Genomic DNA, 22,922 nt, shown 5'->3' on the forward strand with positions numbered 1-22,922 from the left:
CAAATAGCCTTTTATCATATGCCTATGTCTACTGGGTCAAGTGAAGGTAGATTTGCCTTTATAAAGCTTACGATTTAGTCAGCCGTTGATAATTTCACTGACTGAAATAAAATGGTTTAACCCCTGTCTGGAAGAATGCTAATCCAATATTTCAAAATGATGTAGGGAAGGGAAGTACTTATATGCAAACGAAGACCATGGTTGAAACCAAAGCCATAGGGATAATAGACTATACTAAAATACAAAAGTTTGCGTTGAACTATTTGAAAGGGAATGCCCTAGCGAATATTAATCAATACTTGATTCTTATTACGATAGTATTTAAACATTGCAGAAGGTAGTTTCTATTCATGACAGTTTTTAATGTTTGTTTACACGGCCTAGATAAAACCTTGAAGGTACGAAAGCCCTATGCGCTATTACTAGTATTCATTCGTTGAATGTAATACTTATGGATTAATTTGGCCATTTATCTCAGTTACAAAAATGTGTCACGATTTCAATAGTTTTCAGTTGGGCCTACAGTTTTTTTAACAAGTTTTCCAAACAGCTTCAAGAAAGAGAATCGACGATAAGACCAATTTAAGAGAACAGCTGAGAATTAGCTAAAATATATTAGGACTACAAAAGAATTTATAAAAGATTTGTAACTTTTTTTTATTTTTGGCCACTTTGTAAAACCCGTAACTTATACAACACAAGTTTGAATTCCTATATAGATGTTTATATATAAATATCATCTTTGAATACGTTATGTATTGTTTATATCATCTTTTATAGCAATTATAACATCGGCGTTCAAACAACTTGTTATGATACATTGTTTGAAATGAATAGTTTAGAGTAGGCCTGCTACTTAGTGAAAATGCAACGTTTATTAATTACATTCTATAAAACCCTTTGCGCTGCCTAACTTTAACTTCCTGTTGCTCTCTTTTTATTGTGTTACTTTACCTGCTCTTACTGATGTTACCTCCTCGCTATTTTCTATATACTTACCAATGGTATTCTTCTTTGTACTTATTTATAGTATCCTACGGTAAGCATTGATTGTATAACGCAAACAGATGCAATCAAACTCTATACCTTATCAACGTTAACAAAAGCCGCTTGTCAATTCAACTCTTTTATTGAGTAACCTGTATCTATAAATCATTTTTTAATCAATATTAAAAGTGTATCATTACATTAACCCTAAACAAGAATGAACCTGATTTTTAAAAATTGAAATAAAATGGATCTTTGAACCGGACGTCAATTTAAATCCTTGTACTTATGAAATAAGATTTAACTGTACACCATTCTGTTAGAATTAGCAACAAATTAGAATTACAAATACAGTAAGAAGTAGTCATCGAGGGTGCATATGTGTACATTATAGGCTACAAGTCTATAATAGTTTCACTTTAAAAAAAAGGTCGCGAAATCGAAGAATATTCACTTATCATCTTTTATTTGCTCTAACTTTAAATACAACGTGTTTACAAACTAATTGACTTTAATCGCATTTATCAAAATCCCATCTATTGTTTTAAAATGCACGTGTTCAACACATCGTGAATACATAATCGTTAAACAGCTGTTTTGATGCATCAATTGTTGTGACAATAATTAATATATTACGCTTGTCCATAATCATTGCTTAAGATATCGTGGTGTTTTTTACTTTTAAATTTCAGAAACCATAAAAACAATATTTTATTATTTACCTGTACAATATTTTTCAAAGACAGATTACAAAAAATAACTGTTTTATTGAATTCACATTTTCGGTATATTGTAAATAATAAATAAACAAAGTATGTTTTAGTTTAGGCTATGTTAAAATTAATCCCCTCCTAAAAACAATCTGGGTCTAATATAAATTCAAAAATTACTGAAAACTATCTTTGGAGCAATAATCTAATGTTTAACAAGTTTGGAGCCATAATCTAATGTTTGCTGTTAAGATTGGAGCCATAATCTAATGTTTGTTGTAAAATTTGGAGCCATAATCTAATGTTTGTTGTAAAGTTTGGAGCCATGATCTAATGTTTGTTGTAAAGTTTGGAGCCATAATCTAATGTTTGTTGTTAAGTTTGGAGCCATAATCTAATGTTTGTTGTTAAGTTTGGAGCCATAATCTAATGTTTGTTGTTAAGTTTGGAGCCACAATCTTATGTCAGTTGGCGAGTCAAGGCCTCTCCTGGACTTCTGGTACCAGTTATGGATTCATTTAACTTCCTTATCAAAAATCTTCCTTAAATCAAATGTCTACGTTTACTAATGAAATAAAAAAAAAATAACTAAACAAATGACAGGTGCCCTATAAAAAAACACAAAAATATGCGCACAAATTTTAACGAATAGATTTTGACCTCTGAGGACATTAAAATGAACAAAAGTTCATCGATCCCGGGTCTATATACTACCGTGCCACCTACGGTAAAAGCATATTCTCTCTAGGTAAAGTTCGCAAAAACAAATTATTTTCAAAGTTTGTCTGTATTATCATATATTTTCTGTCAATCAATAGTATTACAAACTACACAGTTGTTTTTACTTCACAAGTTTGCGATTGAAATTCATACTTTACTCATATCTTAGAGAATGTATCGGGTAATAAGCCCTAGTATAAAAATTTACGTTTCAATAACGATAGTCTCGTCGTATAGGCCTAGTATTTGTAATATATTACAGGCTAATCAATTATAATAGTATTGATCTAAACAACTTGTATCTGATTTTAAAATACTAAATAGTAATTGGTAGACTTTTACATCTTGTAGTTTTCTCGGATATGCGTAGGACAAATATAAGAAAGGGTCCAATTTTATGTATTAAATAACGTTGACACAGAGGAAAATAATTCTATACCGAACATATTATATACTGGTAATTACAAACCCATGGGAACGTGTGCGTGACAGTGTTTAATTTAAAGAAACATCGTAAGCTTTAATTTATGATCGATTAACACAGGTGTCCGGTTGAACCAAAGCCGGACAAGAGCTCCGACAATGTAAATAATATACTCGATCTGGGTTGCATTGATGATAATATAATAAAACCCCCCTTGTAAAGTTTTTAATGACTTTTTGAAATCTATCAACGATACTAATTATTGTAGTCAAGTTTTTCAAGCAGTATTATATTTTTAGGGGGAGGGGGTCACACATACAAACCCCTTCCGATCAAGCATGTAATTATAATTTCTTTTTTAGTTTACCATTGTAGTGGAGACTTTTATATTTACATTTTATATGGAGATTTTATATTATTTATAGATATCCCAAACTATTTTAAATTGACTCTCTTTCATATTAAATACTCGTGAACAAGTTCAATATGTAAACTTGTGTCCCAAAAAGTTGTTATTGACATTTTGTGCACCTTAATTTTAATCAGATTTATTAAAATATGTATTTTTTATCACTTAAGGATAATGAGACAAATAGGATGACTAATAGATTAGACTAACCTAGCAAACCTCTATCCTTTGGTGGTTTTAAATTCAATTAATTTACAGGATGGAAAAAATTAACAGTGGCTAAAATTATCGGTTTAGAAATTAACAGTGGGCTATTCATTTTTTTTTAATGTACTTACTTAATGTAACCCAATATTCGTGACCAAAAAATCTTTAACAATAAATTGAACTTCTGGTAACTAACACTTTCTAGCTCTACATTAATCAAACAAATTGTGGGTAAAAAGAGTATACTTTGATTCTCCTTTATAAATTACTTATTATTTTCATTAACCATAATATATTTTAATCTAAATAATTATACAGTTATACCTTCACAAATAAAAGTAAATTATTAACAATATATTTAACATCTGAATTACACATAGTAATTAATTTTTATTAGTCCCATTTAGTGAGTTTAAATAAATAAATAACATCAATAATAAAATAATTTTAAATTAATTACGTCCATAGCTATTAATTATTGTTATTATAGTTCAATCAACCACTGTCCCATTATATAGCAAGAAGAAACGTAAAATTTATATGGTAGGTACATATAATTAGGCAGAAATTGCACCGTTCTTAGTACAACAACAATACACACACTTTTATTTGTCTAATGATAGCGTACTCTAAGCTTTAATCACTATATAATTTGAATGATAAATTAACTATTAAAAATATAAATTATTTAGTCTTTCCATCACGATCAAATTCTACATAAACAATATCGGTTGAATGTTGGATATAAATAATCTATGCTTTTAATTCATTTTGTACATCCTAAATTATAGATGAGAATTATATACATAAATAATATCTTATTGTTATCTCTTTGCATTATAAAAATATACATAAACGTGTGCTATCCATGAGTAGAGGGGGGTATTAGGAGGGGGTGTGGGGCATTGCTCGGTTGTGCTATTTACAACAGTTCAGTGACCGACATCGTCCTTACCCCCCCTCCACCCCCCCTCCCGTACACTACTATACACGGAAGTCTTCCAATCCACACTGTATACTTGATTAATTTATTGTTCTTTAATGGCCTTCCATTATCGATTTCTATTTTAATCTTGAGTTCGTTCAATTTTCAGATTGTATCTGCCTTTTGTTTTTATGGATTTTATAAAATTTCCTATTGTGAAATGTAAATTTATTTATCGGTTTTATGGATCTCATAAAGTTTCCTATGGTAAAATGTAAATTTATTTTTAATCAATAATTTTTTAATTCATTATCGATTTCTATTTTAATTTCGAGTTCGTTCAATTTTCAGATTTATCTACCTTTTGTTTTTACGGATGTAATTAAGTTTCCTATAGATAAATGACATTTTTTTATACTTTTTATGGATCTCATAAAGTTTCCTATGGTGATATTTAAATTAATTTTTTTAATAGCTAGGCCTAATTCTTATATTCATTATCGATTTCTATTTTTATCTTGAGTTCGTTCAATTTTCAGATTGTATCTGCCTTTTGTTTTCACATATAATGAAGTTTCCTATAATAGTAAAATGTTAATTTATTTTTTAATGGCCATTCATCATCGATTTCTATTATAATCTTAAGTTCGTTTAGTTTAAAGATTGTGACTGTCTTTTGTTTTTATGGATTTCATAAGGTCTCCTATGGTGAAGTGTAAATTTGTTAATGGTAGGCTAATTTATTATCAAATTTTTATTTTTAACTTGAGTTCGGTTAATTTTCAGATTGTGTCTGCATTTTGTTTTGTAGATTTGACGACGTTTCCTATAGTGAAATGTATTTATTTGAATGGCCATTCAGTATCGATTTATATTTTAATCTTGAGTTCGTTTAGTTTTCAGATCGTATCTGCCTTATGTTTTTACGGATTTTACTACGTTTCCTATGTTAAAATGGAAATTTATTGCTCTTTTACTGGTCATTCAATAAATTTAGTTTTTATTTCTTTATTTTCTATTTTTATTTAATTTTGAATTTGTTTAATTGTCAGTTTTGATTTAGCTTTTGTGGTTTTTATGGATTACATTAATTTTGTGGTAGAGAAGTGAGTTTATTGTTCTTCTAATTGCCATAGTGATTTCTATTTATATTATTCTATAGGATACGTTAGCTATAGGGTTTTGTATAAGATTATATGTGGGTGAATACTGGGTTTTCTCATGTTTGACACTCAAATTAAGAAATTTTGCAATTAATTTAAAGAATGTGTAAAGGTATGTTAAAAATGATTACGTATATTTAAGCGTAGTTGTACGCTTTGTTACGAATGAAATTTAAAATCCCGCATATTCCCATGAAGTTTTTGTAATTGTCACATGTTATGGAATAAGTAAACTGCTGTTTCCTTTTTATTTTGATCGAAATTTGCCTAATTTATTTCGTATTAATACTTTACTAAAACACACTCTACTACCTTTCATGTAGCAGCAAACCTATGAACTCGATATGTCTAATGTTATTTAAACAGGGAATTCATCTCACATGTTTGAGGAAATATTTTAATCCAATTAGGCAAATCGAAATTCGCTTAGTCTGCAGGTTTGCTGTGGTGGTGATATTTGTTATATAAAAGAAAACTTATACATATAATATTTGTTTTGCTTATACTAAGGAAAAGTTCTAAATTTAATTTATACGATGATTTATTCTTCGTACTCCTACGGTAACTATATTCCTCACTAAACGATTGTATTCTCTGGAATAATGTAACTATTATTAGCATTGAGGCGTTTCTATTTATTTTCTATTTGCAGAAATGGGAGTTCCAAATTTATTAGAGGTTTGGCTATCCTTAAGCTGCGCTTGGATGACGCAACATTCAAAAATATGTTACTAAATTAGCACAAACCCTGATATCACCTGTATACTGTTAATAGTTAATAGTGTTAGGCTTAATGTATATGAAATTGACCCACTACTCTTGTGTGCCATCTCATATCCTGTATGTCCTCTCCTATCCCTAGTAGACCCACGATCTTTAAGATTTTTAAGGTTCTACATTTTATTTATTTAAAACGGATCGCCGGAATTTTATCCCCCTGGAATTTTACCCCCTGTGCAAAGCTGACGTCACTATGACGTAGTAACCTGAACGCTCTAAAGTTTTTCGCGGGCGGAATTTTACCCCCGTGGATTTGAAAGTCTAATGAAAATAGACTGAGCCTGATAAATTAGATTAGCAATAAAAACCTGAATTTTACCCCCTGTCTAAATAACTAGCGTTTAGGCAATTGTAGATGTACGGCCCGGATTTTTACCCCCGGACTTTTACCCCCTAGCCAGATAAAAAAAAATAGAGAATGATTAATTTTTTTCTTTCAGTTTTACGTAATTTAATTGTAAACATTTTATTATTAAGTAGCCTTATCTTAATTTGTTTGTAATCTCAACTTAGTAAACAGGTTTCAAAGTTTAATTTCGATATTCAGGATTTGGGTTTGGTTGGGGCCTACTGTTGATTAATATGTATGTATAATAAACTGAGTATCTAATTTAAATGACAATTAGGTGAACTTTTCGTATTATACCACTGCAGAAAACAATTAATTTTGTTTCTGTTTGTACAATAACACATGCCTTTTTTTGTTTCTTCAGGCACAAACCATGTGCTATTTGTGGTTTGTACCGAGAAAGGTCATCGAAATACCTGTTGTAAAATGTAGTTGTAGGCATCCGGTACAAAGTATTTGACCAATTGTTGTGTTGACTACTGCAAGGAAACCCATATGTTTGTATAATACATATTAACCAACAGTTTGTCCCAAAAATATAATCCCGAAACTCGAATATCAATATTTAAATTAAAAACTTGTTTGATTAGTTAAGGTTACAGATAAATTAGGATAGGCTACTTAATAATACAATGTTTACTATTAAATTAAAACTGAAAAAATAAAATGAATCATTTTCACTTATTTTCTATATCTGGCTAGGGGGTAAGATTCCGGGGGTAAAAATCCGGGGGGTAAAATTCCGGGGGTAAAAATCCGAACTGACCTCATGAAGGGGTAAAAGTCTGGGGGTAAAATTCTGGCCCGTACACTCTAGGTTTTTATAATTTGATTTGTTCTGATTAAATTCACAACCGTCTATAGTAAACCTAAATCATATTTTATATTTGTACTGACTGACCTTGATAAACTTAATTTGCAACTAGTTAAAATTTTATCTTCTGTAGTAATTGCTTTTTAGTGTCGGCAATACCAAATAATGCTGGACATTTCCCCAACTCACTGTAGTTCACCATCAGCAGCGTTAAATAGAGTGTAGAAAATTAGTACATCGACAAACATGGTCAATGTTAAATCTACTTACTGATTTATCATTGGCATTTTCTAATACCAGACAAATTCGGCCTACAGTAGATATTTACAATTATTGTGGTAGGGGATAACTGCGTCTTCGTTGTTTCTATGGATTTCAATATCCAGTCATGACTTCGTTGTATAAAACCACAGACTATAGAAAACGTAATGAACAGATAATTTCTTCTACGCAGCAATTTGAATTTAAGTATTACAATCGAACGGTAGAAATATTACATGCAACAATACTTAACCCTGTTGTAACTATAGCTCTATAAATTAGCTGTGATCGCAGAGCAACAGTAGAAAATTAACAAGTTTAACAATACTTAATCCCTATTGTATAGCTCTGTAAATGAAAAATCTTTGTGACCGTAGAAAAACAGTAGAAGAATTACAAGCTTAAAAATACTTAACCCTATTGTAAGTGTATCTCTATAAATAAACAATCTTATATAGCGCTATAAATAAACAATCTATGTGATCGAAGAAAGAAACAGTAGAACAAGCTTAACAATACTTAGCTCTATTGTAAGTATAGCTACGTAAATGAACAATTGTTGTGATCGCAGTAAAACAGTCGAACATTAACAAGTTTCAACAATACTTAACCATGTTGTAAGTATAGCTTTGTAAATGAACGATTGTTGTGATCGCAGGAAAATAGTCGAACATTATCAAGCTTAACGATATTTAACTCTATTGTATTGTAAATTGGGTTCGTATTGTAATTCACTAGAAGCCAAACTAAAAAATCATATAATATACATAGTAACGTCACTTGTGATTCTACGAATGTCATTTATTAAATTTCCTGCATAAATTGTCCTGACTGCATTGGCAAAACCACAAATACTCTAGAGTTCGTATGAATTGCCCCAGATATGGTGTAAACCACCCTGATATACAAAAACCTGTGGCTATTCATGCGAGAGAGCATTCTCAAAATTGTCAACAGTGCTATTCACTAAAAGGATTAAGAAAATTGGCTAAATACGTATGAGACATAAAATTAAGACAATCAATTAGCTCAGCAATTAATACTTAAATCTTAAACACAATCTTGTTAAAGTTTTTGGGTATTACATAATTTTTTTTCTTTATTTCTCTTCTTCGAAATTATCTTTTGTAAATTATATGCATTTTTAAATATGACAAAACCATCTGAATCTAAGTAATAAACACATTTTTTTGTGTTCCTGAAGAAGGCTTGAGCCGAAATATATTGGTCTTTAAAGTGTATTAAGAGTTTATTTTTTATAATGAAACACCCGTTTGGTAATACTATGAAGAAACTAACTCTATTGTAAGTATATAGCTCTATGAATGAACAGTCTGTGTGATCGCAACAAACGCACGTGGCCCTACAAACGCAGGTGCTGATTGTAACGCGATTAACGAACCTTAGGTCAATTTGCTCCTGAAATGGCGTACGTCACGCTCTTCACTCGGTAATGAGAAAATCGCGACGTTAATGGTGTTTAGAAATGTCGACACGAAGTCGAAACAAACAGTATTGAAAATAATGAGTTTTTGTGATACCGATTGGTAGAACGCGTGAGATGAGGCACGTATGTGAACGCTCCGTTAAAATTTGTCCCCCGATTTGGAGTTTCGCATTTACAGCCCATTAAAAAGGTCGAGGTTTGTGAAGTTTTATGAGGTGTTAAAGGGAATATACATTCCTGAGGCTATTAAGAGTTTCGCGAGGAAACAGCTTTACGCACCCAAACTAAAGACGCATACGCCAACGGTTCCACGCCACTACCATTGACTATATATACCTATATAGGTATATATAGTCAACGCCACTACTTCATCACCAACTCAATGCGTTCAACTTGTAACCTCTGAAATGCTTCTAAACATTCGTAATACAAAATAAGGGTTAGCCTCCGTCATTGAAGGCAATGCTGCATTCTACAGATCGGCTTCAACTTTAAGTCCGAGGAGTTGGTCATGAAGTGGAAAAACATTTTTTTTTTTCATGTTGGTCCTCCGATTCACAACGGGATGGGAAGTTAAAGTCCTTAGCTCCACAGCTCTTAAGAAGACGTAGATTATTTTAAATACGATGTACATTTTGTACATACGGTACTTAGATGCTTAATTGTATATATGTATTTAGATTGTTTTGCATAATTATTTTGTTGTGTATTTTAATTTGGAGTTTCCCTAGAACTGCTGTTTTTTTATCGCCCCAAGATGAAGACAATATTTTCTTATATCGTGTTAAAGGTTAAAGCGGTGTTTTGGGTTCGTTTCCCGGTTCCGCCACTTTAAATATATCAGTACAGTTACAATTAAATTTGTGCTGTACATGTTTACCAATTAGCGCTTGAAACTACATTAGTGAGGTTTGAAAAACACTTTAACCTTGTGATGAACTATATATTTTGTCATACTGAATCCTAATTTAACCTAAAAACCAAAACTGATTGAAACACTACTTTTACTATTGCATATACGTTATGTCTTGATACAGACATTATAACATCGCCCCTGTCCGTTAGACAACCATTTGTAACGTGCATATGCCAATTATATCCCAGATTAACAGTACAATCCGTCTAATGGGCCTATGCTAATTAATATCATGCAGTATACACTGAAGCATAGATTTAGTTGATGATTAAGTCTACATGATCTATGTTATGTTTATTTGTTATTTATATTTAGTACCGAGGGGAGAGCATTATGATCGATGTTTATAGAAAATAAAAAATAAGAAACATGTATAATATACCTGTATAAACATGTTTTCATTACGAACACATTTATTAAATCCCTTTTTGAAAACTGCGACGAGACAAAATGTTACACTTATTTTATCAGTGGAACCTCGATAAGAAGACCTTCAATAAAAAGTGGTCCTTGATAACAAGTGTTTCTAATACCCTTGATTTTATATTGCCCTTAAATGCATGTTATTGCAAATCTCAATAAGGAGTCAACCTTGATAACAAGTCATATTTGATCATCCCATGAGGGTCTTCTTATCAAGGTTTTACTGTACATAGGTTTAAGTCCGATTTGAATTGCTTATTATACAAATTGTATTTGTATGCTCACATTATTTGTATTTTTATTGTTCTATGCAGTTTCCATAGAGTTGAGTAACATTGGTGCACTTTTTAACAGCAGATTCATTGGTTGGATCTTAATAAGACTCGATAACCTTCTACGCTACAACTAGTGTTTTTAAGTTTTGTTTGATAATGGTGTAAAACTGTAAATGTAAATGTACAGCCAATATTTGTACTATTGTTTTGATTTTCATCGAACATCCGTTAACAGTGCAGTCAAAGTATTAGCACGATCAACATTTCCTAAATTTGTACATATCTAACACTTAAACATGACAAATTATATAATATAATTATATATAATTATAAATCTTATAATCTAAATTCTATAATTTTTGTCATGAATATTAATGAAAATTAATTAGCTGTAAATATTGCTGTGTGATTTGGATTTCGTCCTATATAGTTTAGTAGGTTAAATGTTCATGAAAATCCTTCAAACTTCATAAAATTCACCATGTTCTCAATGTAATATTTTGTACTGATTGTCATATATTATACTGTATATATATAATAGTAAATATATTAAATATAACTTGTATAACTAGAACCACATTCGCATTTAGAAAATAAAAGGTTTTAAATAATTATTAATATAGTATATGTAATTCGTTCAAAACTAACAATTCTTGAGAACTTTTGGAAAACATCTCCTACAATGCATTGTAACTCCAATTCTCGCAAGTTCTTCATTGATTAATACTTATAATTATAATCGCAGAATTCCGCGTTTTAGATGCAGTGCGTTTGCATTAATACCTAAAAGTCGAATAACACTATTCATTCTGTATCTTTATGTTACTTAATAACTGTAAAATAAATATACAGTACATTTATATTCGCTTTTCCAGGTTAAACTTTTGCATACCCCCCCCCCCCGTTTGTATTCAGAGAATTTATAAGCAGTAGTAAACAATTAATAAGCCATTTTAATTATAAATTGTACAATTACCATATTAATTTTGTCGTTTACATAAAGAAAACAGTGTTTCGTTCTAATTATAACTCAATTGACCTTTGGACACTTACTTTGGCCATAGGTCTTGAGATTTCAACTTGCTGTATTATCATTGTTTTGAACAGCATTTCGAAATCTTTTTTCCTTAATTCGGCATTCAATTAAAAAATGTTTTTGTATAAGACTTACACTTAATACTCTAATTCATAAGACTTGAGATAGAAGTATGGCTGGATGCATAACTTACCGTAGCTAAACAATGGATTGTTATCAAAAATATTAATTTAGAAATTTATTATATTATTCTAAAAAGTTTGTTTGATTTGCTATTAAGTGTTTACTACTGGCCTAAATTAATGCTCATAATTCAAAACATTGAGGCATGCTGGATAATTTTGAAGAAGTGATTGGTGGTTTTTACCACTTTTTAAATATTTGTAATTCCCTTACAATTCCCAGAAACATTGGGTACACACAATTTTCTTACTCCCCCCACTTCCCAATTTTTAGCATAAAAATTCGTCAATATTCACTGGAAAATCCGTTCGAGAAGTGAAGTAATAGCATACACTCTCCCCACCCCAAACCCGACAGTCTACTAAATTCGTAATCGAAGCAAAGACCACAAAAAGGTTACTTTACTTAAATCAAATCCCTTGTAACACTAATAATGTAGCTTACTTACTTCTGACCACAGTCCTTTACCATCACAAAGCTAACTCTTGACCACAGTCCCCTCCCATCGCAAATAATGCTAACTCACCTCCTGAACACTGTCCTCAAGGAACACATGTAGCTTACTTAACTACTGACCACCGTCCTCTATCATCACAAAGCTAACTGTGGGCCACAGTCCCTCCCAACGCAAATAATGCTAACTCACCTCCTGAACACTGTCCTCAAGCAACACAAATAATGTAGCTTACTTAACTACTGACCACAGTCCTTTACCATCACAAAGCTAACTCTAGACCACAGTCCCTTCCCAACGCAAATAATGCTAACTCACCTCCTGAACACTGTCCTCAAGCAACACAAATAATGTAGCTTACTTAACTACTGACCACAGTCCTTTACCATCACAAAGCTAACTCTAGACCACAGTCCCTCCCATCGCAAATAATGCTAACTCACCTCCTGAACACTGTCCTCAAGGAACACATGTAGCTTACTTAACTACTGACCACCGTCCTCTATCATCACAAAGCTAACTGTGGGCCACAGTCCCTCCCAACGCAAATAATGCTAACTCACCTCCTGAACACTGTCCTCAAGCAACACAAATAATGTAGCTTACTTAACTACTGACCACAGTCCTTTACCATCACAAAGCTAACTCTAGACCACAGTCCCTTCCCAACGCAAATAATGCTAACTCACCTCCTGAACACTGTCCTCAAGCAACACAAATAATGTAGCTTACTTAACTACTGACCACAGTCCTTTACCATCACAAAGCTAACTCTAGACCACAGTCCCTCCCATCGCAAATAATGCTAACTCACCTCCTGAACACTGTCCTCAAGGAACACATGTAGCTTACTTAACTACTGACCACCGTCCTCTATCATCACAAAGCTAACTGTGGGCCACAGTCCCTCCCAACGCAAATAATGCTAACTCACCTCCTGAACACTGTCCTCAAGCAACACAAATAATGTAGCTTACTTAACTACTGACCACAGTCCTTTACCATCACAAAGCTAACTCTAGACCACAGTCCCTTCCCAACGCAAATAATGCTAACTCACCTCCTGAACACTGTCCTCAAGGAACACATGTAGCTTACTTAACTACTGACCACCGTCCTCTATCATCACAAAGCTAACTGTGGGCCACAGTCCCTCCCAACGCAAATAATGCTAACTCACCTCCTGAACACTGTCCTCAAGCAACACAAATAATGTAGCTTACTTAACTACTGACCGCAGTACTTTACCATCACAAAGCTAACTCTGGACCACAGTCCCTCCCAACGCAAATAATGCTAACTCACCTCCTGAACACTGTCCTCAAGCAACACAAATAATGTAGCTTACTTAACTACTGACCACAGTCCTTTACCATCACAAAGCTAACTCTGGGCCACAGTCCCCTCCCAACGCAAATGATGCTAACTCACCTCCTGAACACTGTCCTCAAGGAACACAAATAATGTAGCTTACTTAACTACTGACCACAGTTCTTTACCATCACAAAGCTAACTGTGGGTCACAGTCCCTCCCAACGCAAATAATGCAAACTCGCCTCCTGAATACTGTCCTCAAGCAACACAAATAATGTAGCTTACTTAACTACTGACCACAGTCCTTTACCATCACAAAGCTAACTTTAGACCACAGTCCCCTCCCAACGCAAATGATGCTAACTCACCTCCTGAACACTGTCTTCAAGCAAAACAAATAATTTAGTTTACTTAACTACTGACCACAGTCCTTTACCATCACAAAGCTAACTCTGGGCCACAGTCCCCTCCCAACGCAAATAATGTTAACTCACCTCCTGAACACTGTCCTCCAGCAACACAAAATAATGTAGCTTACTTAACTCCTGACCACAGTCCTTTACCACCACAAATACAGTGACCTTACTTAACTCCCGAGCACAATCCACTCTTATACAAATAATGTAGCTTACTTAACTACTGACCACAGTCCTTTATCATCACAAAGCTAACTCTAGACCACAGTCCCCTCCCAACGCAAATAATGCTAACTCACCTCCTGAACACTGTCCTCAAGCAAAACAAATAATTTAGTTTACTTAACTACTGACCACAGTCCTTTACCATCACAAAGCTAACTCTGGGCCATAGTCCCTTCCCAACGCAAATAATGCTATCTCTCCTCCTGAACACTGTCCTCAAGCAACACAAATAATGTAGCTTACTTTTAAAACTCCTGACCACAGTCCTTTACCATCACAAAGCTAACTCTTGACCACAGTCCCCTCCCAACGCAAATAATGCTAACTCACCTCCTGAACACTGTCCTCAAGCAACACAAATAATGTAGCTTACTTATCTACTGACCACAGTCCTTTACCATCACAAAGCTAACTCTAGACCACAGTCCCCTCCCAACGCAAATAATCTCTCCTCCTCAACACTGTCCTCACAAATAATGTAGCTTACAGGGACCTTACCCAACTCCCGAGCACAGTCCCCTCTCATCACAAATAATGTAGATTACTTATCGCCTGACCGTGAAAAATTTTGGGGTTATTCGCTTGTTTTTCTTCTGCCCTTCAAAAGTCTTAAATCGGGAGATCTAAGCAGATTAGGGTATACCAGTGGCATTAAAACGTGTCCCTCCGCATTGCAATTCCTCCGCTGAGCAGTTCTGCCTCTCTGGGTACGAATTTCAAATACCTTCACTACAACGTTGTTTATTAAATTATGCACAGATAAGAATTAATATTACCATTTATATAATCTTTAGTAGAGAGTCCTAGCTATATTATTCTCCCAGCTGAGCTTGGTTTGCCGTTTGCTTGACACACAAACCAGATTACAGTAATGACATTGTTTTGTGCAAGCTAATGCCGTGCTGTAATAGAGCGCTGGTACGAATTTCAAATTAATTGTAAAATGTTCAGGCGGATAAAATATTACGCTAGAGTAAATTATATTTCAGCTGGTTTATGGACAGAAGCACAGACTAGAATACTAACAGAAGCCTCAAAGTTCTTGACGATTATAGATTTATTGCCATCTACATATTATGTTCGCAAAGAAAGTTTTATGTAATGATGTTGTTTTTATGTAAATAATAAATATTTATGTATAGGTTTATACAGGAATCGCGAAATTATATTATTTTATGGGATTACTCGGCGCCTTATATTCCTTTCTCCTTCCTCTGCCGCAACGCAGTTTGAAGTATAAGCTGCATTCGTTGTTCGAAGGCGTTCACCATCACAACAAATTTTGTACGAATTACGCTTTAAATTTTCCAGATAAATTTACGAGCTTCATGTTACGGTTAAAACTCACAGATACTAGTTTTCGAACAAGACGCCCTTTTGTAAACATCCAGTTAAAAACGTTTTGCGATTGGAAAACTGTGAACGACTGCACTGAATTTTAAAGTCACCTATTTTCCATTACGTTTAAATATATTGTTTATATATGCTAGAAAACCTATCGTGGATGAGTTTGAATTGAATGTAACTACTGTAAACTTGCATAACATTATTAAGTTGGGAAACACCCGAAATATTTGTTGGATATTGGAAATTAAATCGTGTCACACATCCTAGTTTTTGAACTAATAAACTTTATTTGTATTTATAACCTAATATATATATCAAGTTATGTTTCGAACGTATTCCAAGGTTAAGTTAACTGATTCCAAGTCAAAAATAAAATCTTGTTCCAAACATAGATACAAATAAAATATTTTTATACGTTTCCATATTTTACCTGACTCAACATTCATTTGAATTAGTTAGGGTAGCTACCGTATTATGTTTTCCTCCCCAATCTTTATCTTAAATTTATTTTCTGAATCAGGTTGGTTCCAAACCTATTATTATCTCACAAATAATAAATCACTTATAAATAATTTCACATAAATAATGCGAATCCCACAGGTTTAATAGCTCTAATTACTATACCAATACGATAATTTCCAAATTTACCTACGTAGGTATTTATCATTTACTTTAAATACTCAAATACAATCATCTTCATGGATCAGCTGTCAATTTTTTCTACAAAAAGAACGCATATCATACAGTTTTCACTGCGAAATTTTCCTTATAGGATAGTTGAGAGGAACAAAACAGGTGTTATAGTTTTATAGTAAGTCATTCTTTCAGAAAACAGTTATTGTATGAAATAACGCAGTATTTTATGCCAGTAGACTCGTGTGACACAATAAACCAATTGAATTTCCCATATAGGGAATAAGACACCTTAGATCTCATGGTCCCGGAACGAATTTACTTTTTCTTTTTGATTAGAGACCAAAAACACCATTCGTTCAAATTCATATTTATAGTGCACTATAGCTCGAGGAATATCGATGCAATTTCGATTAAATTTGGTACAACCGTGTGAATCATCGAACGAGTTCGCAAATCAGCTGATCGGACCACGGGAACGGGATTTTATGGTGTAAAATTGGAGTTGCTCATTGTGGCCCTCAAAAAACGAATTTCTCAATTTCTCTCTAAACCATTTTGTAGATCTCGAAAGAACAAATAATCTACTTCTGTGTCTTAAAGTATCCTTGTACGGTTAAAATCCAGAAAATTCTAAATATACAGTACTGTAAATTTAAAATGATCATGCTATTCTCATGGTTAAGAGGCACTGTTTCAATAGGTAATTTTTAAGTGAAAATCCAATAAGGGAGGGTATTTATTCATGCGACATTTGCTTAGTCTTCAGGTTTGTTGCAGCGGGGGTACGTATTTATTTAATCAACGGTCCTACAGTACTACTACTGTATGTACATGACGCGACCAGCTGTTGCTGTTGAGCTGCTGGATTGGTGAAAGTTCCGCGACTTGTGTTGTGCAACTTCCAAGCGCGACCCGCCACCACTCATGTCTTGCATTGAGTTGTCTGCGGCCATTTATGGGTTTGCATCTTATAGTACGAAACAAAGATTCTTTAGAACGGTCAAGCGCTTTCTCTTAATCTTATTTGCTCAGAGTTCCAAACGCGTCACAGAGGGTTTCAACTAATGTCAGAAGATTTGATTTCAGTTGTAGTTGTTGCTACTGGAGGAATCTTACTCCGTTCACAAACCTTTAATGAACTAATGTTGTATTGGTGTAGGAGCAATTCTGGTTACTGTATATCTGTGATTACTTCAAAATCTTATAACTAATGATTCGTATGCTGTTAGTAGGAGCTGAAACAGAAGCTTAGGTATATGAAATCCATTTTAATAATTTATATTACTGAACTTATGGTTTATTATTGTGTTGGTCTGCTTGAAATATTTAAAGTATATGTTTTGTATACTCGTTTGTTGCCAAGATAAATACCATTTTCACCAAGGATCAAATAAAAAAGCCATGGTTTGAACCTCGACAACAAAATAAATAGTATCGGCCCAAACAATGACCCTTGCACAACGCCACAATTCTCCAAAGTTCCATTGGAATTTTCGATGCTACACAGCCATACCTGGAACTTTATCGGTTGAATTTAGCTCTTCATACAAGAAGTACGAGCACATACTCTTATCACAAAAGGATCTAACAGTTTAAAAAATTATTGAATCGCCGTATCAAAATATTCACTCAAATCGAACATATTCTAAAAACTCGTACCAATCAATAAACTCTTTTTAAAAACTGAAAAAAATAGCCTCGGTAAGATTTTTCCACTTTTTGTAAACCGATGTATTAATCCTAATGTTTTTACCCAAATACCGTTTGAACTTCAGCGAAATCTAATCGTTTTGTTTCGTTTGTTTCAGCTCAAATTGAAATAATCCCTTGCAAAGTCTGTGGGGACAAGAGCAGTGGGGTGCACTATGGGGTGATTACTTGTGAGGGCTGCAAAGGGTTCTTCCGACGCAGTCAATCTTCTGTAGTCAACTATCAGTGTCCGAGGAACAAGAACTGTATAGTGGACAGGGTCAATCGCAACAGGTGTCAATATTGCAGGCTACAAAAATGTCTGCGATTGGGCATGTCCAGAGACGGTAAGTCACTTATAATATTTAGTTTATTTATGACCATACTGAGGTAAAATCTAATGACTACTCTTGGGGTCCAATCACAACTACTTTTGAGATATATTCAGGAATTAATCCCAAAATCTTGCAAAAGAAACTTGACAATGAATGCAAATTTAAATAAGTAAAAAAATAAGTATTTATAATTAAAGAAGAATGATGAAATCTCAAATGTAGAATAGTACAAATTGCCGATAGTTACTTAAATAAAACGGAGTTATTTCAATTATTTTTAAACTTTGTTGTGTTTTAAGGTAATATAAATTTTAGTTATCTTTTAGTTTAGTTACGTTTTTTATCTACAATACAGTAGTATATTACGTTACTAGTCCTGAAAATAGGTGTTTACCGGACGAGTGTGGTCGTTCCCGTGCGAGGCGAAGTCGAGTACGGGATTACCATACGAGTCCGGTAAACACATTTTGGACGAATTAATTACGTATGATATTTTACGCCATGCTACTCTAAGCTCTTAACAATAACAAATCTATACAAATCCTTATTTATTCCCACCGACTAAAGGACTAAGAATCACTACTCATAACCTCTAAGAGATGTTATGTTTTTGTTTATAACCACTCATTGCTAAATATAATCAGGTTGGTGTCCGGTAAAAACTCATTATAGTACCATGTAATGAAACCCCGTTTGATTAAGCTGGCGGCAAAAAAGCTGTTTTCTGGACTAAAATCTTGCGTAGTAAGTTCGTTAAAACAGTGTAGTGTAGCGTAAAATTGTTTTATTTTTATATTTTTGAAAATCTCATACACAACCTTAATTGGACCAAGGTATTCCAGTTCCTCTAATGCGACACTATCGCTTAACTCCCACACTATAGTCTGTATGATGGAACCTGTGTACGTTTATTCTGTATTCCCAAAACAAATGAAGAAATGGATAATTGTTGTAGTTATTATTATATATAGTTAAAAGGATTGGAGTACACTTTTTATTATTACCCGAAAAATCATTACGTTTTAAGTTTTTGCCATCAAATTAGTTGGCGTAAATCAGTAAACACTTAATTTATAATTCGTATAAGTGTTAGCATTTTAGGTTACCGTCTATTTTCTATGTTTCCTGCATTGTATTGACGAAGAAAACAGATAAATCGTGTCAACGATCTTAAAGAAAAGCCATTGAATGAAATAAAGAGTGAGTGGACAACGAAACAGATGATAAACGGTCAACGAACTGCCAACCCTGTTATCAGTAAATTGCCTACGTAGATTGCACGACGCTTGACCGCGTACGCCTAACGTTTCCTCCATGGGTCAGTATGGGTCAGTATACCAGAATCGCAGAATCAGAATCCTAGCATCACAGCGCGTTGATTTTACATCGAAAATAGTTTATAAAACATGAAAAGAACATATTAACTATATGTAGCTAAATGCATCAACTCTAGTTCACTAAAGGCTGTTGACATAGAAAAAGGGGGTTTCAGATGTTCAATCGTAACCAGAAAGATTTAAATAGGTAACATTTAAATAATGCTACAAATTTGTCAGCATATAAAAACAGTTGGGTAAAATGATAGCTTACAGAAAAATATATGTACTTTAAATTTCACATGCTATAAAATGCTATGTTCTTAATCAGTTTCATTCTATAAGCCCTAAAATATTTCGAAGGATTAAAAATTATCTCAATTTTTTTTCCTGTCATATAGATGGATGTAAGTCAACAAAGCTAAAACTGCTGTTAAGATAAGTAACGCCATAAAATAAACAACACTTCATACCATTTCTCACGCCACCTGCCGGTGCTAGGTGGCGTAGCGTGACGTTAGAGTGATGTAAATACCAACAGAACAACATGCTACCCTCACCACAAACACTAGTGATAGTTGCTAGGTGGCGTAGCGTGACACGTCGTGACGTTAGAGCGATGTAAATACCAACAGAACCACATGCTACCCTCACCACGTCACTAGTGATAGTTGCTAGGTGGCGTAGCGTGACGTTAGAGTGATGTAAATACCAACACAACAACATGCTATACTCACCAGTCACAAGTTATAGTTGCTAGGTGGCGTAGCGTGACGTTAGAGCGATGTAAATACCAACACAACAACATGCTATACTCACCAGTCACAAGTGATAGTTGCTAGGTGGCGTAGCGTGACGTTAGAGCGATGTAAATACCAACAGAACAACATGCTACCCTCACCACGTCACTAGTGATAGTTGCTAGGTGGCGTAGCGTGACGTTAGAGTGATGTAAATACCAACACAACAACATGCTATACTCACCAGTCACAAGTGATAGTTGCTAGGTGGCGTAGCGTGACGTTAGAGCGATGTAAATACCAACAGAACAACATGCTATACTCACCACAAACACTAGTGATAGTTGCTAGGTGGCGTAGCGTGACACGTCGTGACGTTAGAGCGATGTAAATACCAACAGAACCACATGCTACCCTCACCACGTCACTAGTGATAGTTGCTAGGTGGCGTAGCGTGACGTAAGAGTGATGTAAATACCAACACAACAACATGCTATACTCACCAGTCACAAGTTATAGTTGCTAGGTGGCGTAGCGTGACGTTAGAGTGATGTAAATACCAACACAACAACATGCTATACTCACCAGTCACAAGTGATAGTTGCTAGGTGGCGTAGCGTGACGTTAGAGCGATGTAAATACCAACAGAACAACATGCTATACTCACCACGTCACTAGTGATAGTTGCTAGGTGGCGTAGCGTGACGTTAGAGCGATGTAAATACCAACAGAACAACATGCTACCCTCACCACGTCACTAGTGATAGTTGCTAGGTGGCGTAGCGTGACGTTAGAGCGATGTAAATACCAACACAACAACATGCTATACTCACCAGTCACAAGTGATAGTTGCTAGGTGGCGTAGCGTGACGTCAGAGCGATGTAAATACCAACAGAACAACATGCTACCCTCACCACGTCACTAGTGATAGTTGCTAGGTGGCGTAGCGTGACACATCGTGACGTCAGAGCGATGTAAATACCAACAGAACAACATGCTACCCTCACCTTGTCACTAGTGATAGTTGCTAGGTGGCGCAGCGTGACACATCGTGACGTCAGAGCGATGTAAATACCAACAGAACAACATGCTATCCTCACCACATCACTAGTGATAGTTGCTAGGTGGCGTAGCGTGACGTTAGACCGACGTAAATACCAACAGAACAACATGCTACCCTCACCAAGTCACTAGTGATAGTTGCTACGTGGCGTAGCGTGACGTTAGAGCGATGTAAATACCAACAGAACAACATGCTATCCTCACCACGTCACTATTGATAGTTGCTAGGTGGCGTAGCGTGACACATAGTGACGTCAAAGCGATGTAAATACCAACAGAACAACATGCTATCCTCACCACATCACTAGTGATAGTTGCTAGGTGGCGTAGCGTGACGTTAGAGCGATGTAAATACCAATAGAACATGCTACCCTCACTACGCCACTAGTGATAGTTGCTAGGTGGCGTAGAGTGACGTTAGAGCGATGTAAATACCAACAGAACAAAATGCTATCCTCACCACATCACTAGTGATAGTTGCTAGGTGGCGTAGCGTGACGTTAGAGCGATGTAAATACCAACAGAACAACATGCTATCCTCACCACATCACTAGTGATAGTTGCTAGGTGGCGTAGCGTGACGTTAGAGCGATGTAAATACCAACAGAACAACATGCTATCCTCACCACGTCACTAGTGATAGTTGCTAGGTGGCGTAGCGTGACGTCAGAGTGATGTAAATACCAACAGAACAACATGCTACCCTCACCACAAACACTAGTGATAGTTGCTAGGTGGCGCAGCGTGCGTGTTAGTTTAATATCAGCAATCAATTTTTAGCATACAATTGAAACCAACGTGAATTATTCATGTATCCTTTGCACTACTAAGGACATTTCACATTTATTCAAACAATTTACAGTGAACAGGGATTTTTTGTTTATTTATCGTCTATGAGCACGTTTTTATCATTTCTGAAATTTGAAAACAACACAGCCGTGATTCTAATTTTAATGTCAGAACACCTTAGGTTTCAGTTTCATAAATTGTCTTCAGTTTTGAAGCAAATGACCTCTCTCCAGAGGACACTGAAATGCCAATGTGAAAATCCTTGCGTGTGGTGGGAGGGCTGTGAAGGGTGACTGACCCTTCTTGGCACTCTTCTATTCCGTTTTATATTCCCTTACTTCAGAAAGGTATAACGTGAAAATTTACATTCAACATTAATCTGAAATATTCCTTAATATACTTATCTTTGCGTGCATAATATACAAATATAGCGTCGCATTGTATTACAGTTTTTATGTTTTATATTTTTCTAAGTCTAAGTTAATCTGTGTTAGATCCTCGGATTATTTATTTTTACTCCCTTATTTTACGGATTCATAAATATAACGAAATTACAATTGTAATATTTT

At 34.4% G+C, this 22,922-nt stretch overlaps 1 protein-coding gene across 8 annotated transcripts in view; it reads left to right on the top strand.

Moving 5' to 3' along the window:
* LOC128998075 (probable nuclear hormone receptor HR3) overlaps positions 1-22,922 on the top strand; it is a 123,594-nt gene that overhangs the window by 79,242 nt on the left and 21,430 nt on the right. For all 8 annotated transcript variants that reach the window (XM_054424061.1, XM_054424060.1, XM_054424058.1 and 5 more), the window contains one exon: positions 18,230-18,457. In XM_054424061.1, the coding sequence (XP_054280036.1) occupies positions 18,230-18,457 (228 nt within the window). The remainder of the gene's footprint in view (positions 1-18,229; positions 18,458-22,922) is intronic.

This window comes from Macrosteles quadrilineatus, unplaced genomic scaffold (genome assembly GCF_028750875.1).
Source record: "Macrosteles quadrilineatus isolate MER2022 unplaced genomic scaffold, UCM_ALF_1.0 Scaffold_7__1_contigs__length_78375512, whole genome shotgun sequence".
In the NCBI taxonomy this organism is placed as follows: domain Eukaryota; kingdom Metazoa; phylum Arthropoda; class Insecta; order Hemiptera; family Cicadellidae; genus Macrosteles; species Macrosteles quadrilineatus.